This window comes from Sarcophilus harrisii, chromosome 1, assembly GCF_902635505.1.
Source record: "Sarcophilus harrisii chromosome 1, mSarHar1.11, whole genome shotgun sequence".
NCBI lineage: Eukaryota > Metazoa > Chordata > Mammalia > Dasyuromorphia > Dasyuridae > Sarcophilus > Sarcophilus harrisii.
In genome coordinates, this window is record NC_045426.1 from 313214314 (window position 1) to 313221222 (window position 6909).

At 45.8% G+C, this 6909-nt stretch overlaps 1 protein-coding gene across 1 annotated transcript in view; it reads right to left on the reverse strand.

The window, feature by feature from the left end:
- Window positions 1–6363, reverse strand: part of ERN2 (endoplasmic reticulum to nucleus signaling 2) — a 29258-nt gene extending 22895 nt beyond the window's left edge. The window contains exons 1-7 of the mRNA XM_012543002.3: window positions 5009–6363; window positions 3021–3129; window positions 2709–2742; window positions 2135–2207; window positions 1812–1884; window positions 1399–1521; window positions 142–243 (exon numbers count right to left, since the gene is read on the reverse strand). Coding sequence (XP_012398456.2) covers window positions 142–243; window positions 1399–1521; window positions 1812–1884; window positions 2135–2207; window positions 2709–2742; window positions 3021–3129; window positions 5009–5068 — 574 coding nt within the window. The 5' untranslated portion in view covers window positions 5069–6363. The remainder of the gene's footprint in view (window positions 1–141; window positions 244–1398; window positions 1522–1811; window positions 1885–2134; window positions 2208–2708; window positions 2743–3020; window positions 3130–5008) is intronic.
- Window positions 6364–6909: the final 546 nt, after the last annotated feature.

The window sequence follows — 6909 nt, forward strand, 5'->3', positions numbered from 1 at the left end:
CTGAGAATACTTGAAGACCAATAAGGTCACTCCCACATATCCCACCCAGGTAACTTCCCAGGGGAGCCTCAATCACTGCAGCAGGCAGGACTTATTCCTGGTAGTCATGACAAAGATCATCCCGAGGCAGGTTTTACTTACGGTAACCAGGCAAATGATCAAGGAGGGGTGCAGAGTAGCCTCTGTAGGTAGTATTCCATCGAAGGGCCTGGGATCTGGGGTCATACATAGTGACTGTGTACTCTAGAAAGTGGTGAGTGGAGTCATCTCCTTTCCCATGGCCCTCCAGAAATATTTTCTCTCCAAGTATTTCTCCCTTCCACCCTCATCTCCCAATCCCCTGCTGAAGAAACCCAGGGTCAAAAGATCCAGAACTGAACCTCTAAATTCAGAGGTCATCTGGTACAACCTCCTCATTGTGTACAGATAAGGAAACTGAGATCTAAAAAGGCTAAGCCTTCACCTCCCCTATTACTGTCCATCCATTCTGCATATAACTTGTGTGACCTATTATTTACATGTTTTCCCCCCATTAAAATGTAAGCTCCTTGAGGGCAGGAATTCTTTTTTATTTTTATTTTTTAACTTTTTTTTTGTATTCTCAGCACTTAGCACATTGCCTGCAAAGTGCTTAATAAATGCTCACTGACTGACTGCACAGATATTAAGTACAGGGGTGGCATTTGAACACAGGTTTTCCCTTGTGCTGGAGTTGCTGCCTATATGGCAAACAGATTTCTTCCTTACCCACTAATGACAAGTGTCCCTATAATCTAGCTCCCTCGTGCCTGGCATACTCTACCTATTTACCTTTAACCCTCAGTTCTTCTGGCTTCTTCCCTCAAGACTCAGCTCCAAATCCAGCTTCTGTAGAAGGACTTCTTCCATCTCCCTAGTTGTTAGTGCCTTCCCCTCCCCTATTACTGTCCATCTATTCTGCATATAACTTATGTATAGCTAGTTATTTGCATGTTGTTTCTCCAATTAGTATGTTAGCTCCTTGAGGGAAGGAATTTTTGTCTTTAACTTTCTCTATTGAGAAAGTTAAAACCTTCATTAAAAAAAAAAAATTATTTATATGGGCGAGGCAGCTGGGGTTAGTGTGTCTAAAGCTGTATTTGAACTCAGGTCCTTCTGACTCCAGAACTGGTGCTTTATCCACTGAACCATCTAGCTGCCCTCAATGCCTTTATATAATGGTAATAAATGTTCATTGAATGAATTGACTAACTGGATACATGCTTATATCTAGGTAGGAGTACGTGCACTTAAATCAACCTTTTTCAGGCCCCCATAACTAGATCCATTATTCAAGTGGGCCGGTGATATTGCTGTGTCAATATTCTGGACAAAGAATGTCCAGCTCTGCTCTGTGGGCAAATGAACATTATCACTCACGTGTGCGGCCAATGTATAGAAGAGGAGCCGAGGGGTAGAGCCCATCCCACGCCTCTGTGGATAGCATGGTCTGTTTCTTGCCTGACTTGGGGTCCACCATGAACCACGTATCCTGCTTCCTTCCTGAATGAGGAAATAACAGATCTTCCTTGAAATATTTTGTCCTCTACATTTAAAAGCCTCTGCTTATATCTTGTTAGGAGTTGTGGGTGCCCCCTTCTCATCCTCATATAGAGAATTCATCTCCCTCAGATAAGTTTCTCTACTCAGTCCCAAAGCCAGCAGGAATAATGTGAGGTGGTCAGAACTGTGTGTGTGTGCGTGCAAGAGCATGTGCTGTGGGACAAGAAGCAGGGGGGAGGGCAAAATGTGAATGTTCAGATGACAGGTGTAAACTGAAGACTTCTCCCTACCTGTGTAGAAGACACCATCTGAGCTGCGGCAGGGGGAGGCATGTACCAGCTCCGGGATGGTGAAGGGGAGTTTCTGTGAGAGAATGGGAAGGAGAGGGACAGCTCAGCCTAGGCTGAGCAGGAGGGATGCTAAGATATTTCAACTCTATCCACTCTTGCCTTCCGTTAATATTCCAGAGGGAAGGGGCAGGTCCTTCTTGGGTAGGAGTTGGATACTTCTGCTGTCTCTTGGATTCAAATCCTAGTACCCATCACACCCATTCTCTGCAACCTCTCCAAAAGTTCTGCCTCAGCTGAGGGCTCCATCCATGAAGGGCACCTACCATGAGACCCTGTTTGCTCTCTTCTCCTAAGATGTACAAACTGCCATCACTAGGGTCAGGGAGAAAGGCTGGTCTGGGGAAGAAGGAGAAGTGCATATTAGAGGGGGAAGGAGAGCTGGGAAAGAGAGCTGGGAAGGAGACCCTGAGGATTGTACCTGATGCCTGATTCAGTGGCTTGTCCATCTACCTTGCCTGGAGAAGGCTATCCCTGGGAGATCAAGCTTGTAGCAAGTAGGGGTGGGAAGATTATTTGATTAAAATCCTCTTCTGCCAACTTCAAACTCCCTCCTCCATTTTCCCTCTAAAATATCAATTTACTTTCTCAATAAGTCTGGTCTTTCTGCTTCTCCTCTCTTCCCTGTCTTAGAATGCTGTTCCCATGTCTTTACTCCACATCCCAAATCTCACTTCCTTTTCTTCTTTACTGTCCAGAACTCTGGTTTTTCTTCCCCTGCATTTGTACCCCCCAATCCTAAAAAATTCTATCCTCTTCCATTCCAGAATCTTGTTGATCTTCTTTCTCACTCCTTGTTCATCACTCCCTGTCTCAGGCCACAGTCATGAGGATACTTACTCTGTGGCATAGACAGGTCCCTGGATGATGGGATCTGCAGAAATAAAGACAGTAAGTGATAAAGTGCTAAGAGTTATTGCCCCTGTCCTTCCCTCCTCTCAAGGATACATCCATATCATGGCCATGGACAACTCTATTCCAGCTCCAAATTTTGGAAGCTGCAGGCTGAGATGGTTCATGGAACCTCTTACCCCTTTGTTACTCAAGTCTAGACCTGAGAACTCTTAGAAAATAGGTAGATACCATTATTGTCACCATTCTGGGAGAATTTAGTAGAATCAATGGGTACTTCTCCCTCAGGGCCTGGCTTACCATCCTTTAGGGTCCATTGGATATCACCAGTTTTCTTGCTAACAGCATGCAGACTCCCATCCAGAGTGGATATGAAAAGCAGGGCTTCGGGGATGCTTCCTGTTCTTCCCTATAAGCCTCAGCATGAAGAACAAAAGTTCAGGGGAAGGGACCATGTGAACTTTGTCCCCACCTTTTAAACTCTAGTGGTTTTAGGCCCTTTTGAGGACAGCCTTCCAGGTCCTTATTTCTTGGGATCATTATCAGTCTAATAGGTTGCAACAGTCTTGTCATTAAAAATGATTTTGTACTGGTAGGCTTTGATTACTTTCTAAAGAGGGAGACAACTTGTAAATGAATTGGTGCAAGATATATATAGACTAGGAAGAAGATAATCCCCTTCTCCCTGCTCCATCAATGGAATCCCACAAGAAGCTACACAATTGAAGGGAATGGGAAAGGATGAGGAAGAGACAAAGGAGATGAAAGCCCAGATGTCTCTATATCTTCATATCTCTAAACTGATGGGGATCCAACAGGGATGACTTTTCCCCCTGCAATTCCTTCTGACTTTCCTCACAGCAGAAGACTTCTCTACCTCCTGACGACATCTCTTCTTTCCTCTCCAAAGTGGTCAAACTGGTTTTGGTGCCAGGAGCTATTGGGGCCACAAAACCAAGATGTATGCAGGTTGGGAGGGGTAGCCCCCAGCAGAGGCTCCCATTACATCCGGCTAACTGGGCTCACCCACCTGCTGCCGCTGCCACTACCACTACCACTCCCTGGGCAAACAGGGCAAGGTTGAACAAACAGCAGTGGAAGCACACAGCCCCTCAGGATTAGCACCCTGAGTCTTCTCCCTGAGGAAGAAATCCATCTCCTTGCCATCTATTTCCTCCCTAAAGCTATAATTGTTTTTTACTCTCACAAACTATTTCCCTACCCCACTAAAGTCCTGCCCTGTTTTAGAGCTAGCAGCATCCTATCTCAGTCAAGAAACCACATCCTTCTCCTTGGTACAGCTTTTTCTCCTTCCTCTTTGGCTTCATGCCATGGATAGACAGTGTTTGAAGCCAGGACCCTGAGCAAGATGGAAGCAGAGACCAGAATGGGAATATAAAGGGTAGGATGGCCAGTTGCCATTCAGCACCATGACACTTGGGAGTGGAATTACTGTTCCATTTCTCAATAGATTTCAGGGCTAATGGAGATGGAGCAGGGATAGTTTGGGGAGCTGTTCTTGGATTTTCCTTTTATTCTGAGAATTTACTTAACATTTCCTTGATTTCAAACTTTTTTTTTTCCTTTCACAAGAGGAAGAATGATAGCCCTTGCTAAATCCATCTACCCTTGCCCTTGTCTCCATAGCAGTTTGGTGCTCCTCTGCTATTGGCTCTTGTCAGTTTTTTTTGTTTTTTTTTTTGCATGCAGTAATATAATGAGCAATGCCCTCACCAAAGGGATGCTCATGCTAGCAATGGAACTCCAATTCATCCAAGTAGATGTAGCAAAGGCAGGGACACCGACTCCCCAACCCTCCTGCCTCCCCGACATTCCCATTTGTTTCTGGATCCTGGCTAGCCTCTTAAGAGGCGAGGGGGGGGCTCGTTCAGAAGCTGAAGTGTGCAAAGGAAGAATAATAGTCCCGCTTTAAGATCGGAAAGGGCCCTCAAATAGATCACCTGGGCCAGGCTAGAAGTTTAGATCCCTGTTGTCCCTAGTTCTTTGTGGGATTGGCGTTGGTCACATTCCCACCTCTCAAGAACGCACCTGGCTGTGTTCTGGGGGCATGACTCCCCTTCCCCACTTCTGTTAACCAGCCCCTGGATTCCTTAGCGGAGCTGGGGGGCTGCTCGAGAGTTTCCTTCCCTCACTTTGGTAGTAGAGCAGGAGTAAGAGCCGATCCCTTCCCCCTCCCCCAAACACCACAGTTCAACTCAAGAACAAAGGCACTGCCCCCAGTGTGGAGCCTTCCCCTGGCAGGGCTTAGTGCCCAGGGTCCATCTCACCTGCGGCAGGCACGGCCAGAGCAGTGCCAGGAGGCAGAGCGGGAGGCCAGCCCTCTCCATCGCGTTGGGGACAGCGGGAGGCGTTGGAGGCTGCTGCCTGCGTGCCCGGCTGGCATGCTGCCCACCACCAAAGAGTGTGTTGGCAGGACCGGATTCGGAGCGCTGTGGACTCCCAGTGCTGAACCCAGGCGCGGGAGTGGCGGAGAGCCACCTCCAGTTGGGCGGATCTTGCCTTTAGCACCCGCCCCTCATTCCCAGAACAGGCTGCGAGGCCATTGGCCCTTCCCTAGCCGAGTAAATGAGAAAGTCCAGAGTAGAAAGGTAGGAAGGTGCACGTCAGTCCTAGGGACTAGAAAGTTTCTGAACTCTGGCTGCTGCAAGGTAGCTGCAAGGCTGTAGCTGAGCAGCCTGGCTTAGGAACAGAAGGCTGTACTTAAGAGTCGGCAAGACAAGTTCAAATGCCGCTTCCGAATCCAACGAGCTCTGTGACTACAGGGGAAGTCATTTTACTTCACAGCCCAGGTTTTTTCAGGAGTAATGGGGACAGTACTTGCTTGCACTAGAAACCTACCTTAGGGTTGCGCAAGGACATATATGTGGATCGTCATTTTGATGATGCTCTGTGTATGACAATTCCCCCTCAGGGTTGCACAGAGGTCTATTTGTGGAGATAATCACTTTCTCTTCCACAGACACCTTTCATTGGCAAATTAGGGCGGAGGAAAATTAAGACCTAGAAAAGGTCAGTACGATTCTTCCCATCCCGGGTATCTGAAGGTCAGGTGAATGTGATGAGTGGCAATTCTACTCGGAATTGAATATGAAATCCTACCAATAGAGTCAGTTGCCACAAATGTTACTTTGAGAATACATGGGAAGAGAGGAGGTAAACTGAAATTTTTTGATCTGTTGGGTGGAGGGAGATGGAGATTGCTAAGGAAAAACTGCTTAAAAGGAAGGGACTCAGGAGTCAATTCATTAAGCATTATATTAAATACACCACTGAAAAGTACAAGAAAATGAAAAAAGCCTCCTAGCCTTAGTGTTTACATTCTGTGTGGAGGATACATCTGAGAAGATAAATACAATGAAAGTCAGAGGAAAACTAAGAGCACAAGGGAATGAGAAAGGAAGGATCAGGAAAGTTTTCCCATAGGGAGTGAATTATGCCTGGAAGGTAAAGATTCTAAAAGGCAGAAGCACATTTCAGGCAGGTGACACAGGCTAAACCAAGGTACAGGTACAGGAAATAGAACATGGAAGTTTGGGAAATAGCAAGTAAGTTAGGTAGTTGGAAATTTGAGAAGGGAAGCAATAGGAATTGTAAAAGGCTTTAAATGTCAAGGAGAGGAGTTCATATTGTACTCTAGAGAGGCAAAAGGGAATCACTTAATTCTTGAGTAGGGAAATGATGTGGTCAGGTTTCTGTTTTAGAAAGATTATTTTACAAGGTATTCAGAAAAGCCTTTGGAAGGCAGGAAGCAGTGTACAATTAGAAGGCTATTGCAATAGGGCAGAGGACCTGTACCAGAGTGGTGGGCCTGTAAATTTAGAAAAAGGGAGAGTTGTAAGTCATTGTGGAGGTAAAATTAACAAGACAGTAATTTATGAGAGTAATTTATGGAGAAGTGAAAATTTAAAGAAAGAGAATAGACTGTGAATCTGGATGATTAAAAGTAATGGCATCTTCAACAGAAAGAAGCCTGGAGAAAGGGCAGTGTATCTGAGAGCACTGTAGATGCTATGAAAATACTGACATAAGTTATCTACATAGGGATACATGTAAAGGCTATGCAGAGCATGAGCAACATGTTGGGTATAGAGGAGAATATAGTTGCCAGCTCAGTGGTCATACAAGTAGGTAAACCAAAAGATTTTAAAGTTGGAATGGGCATCTATTT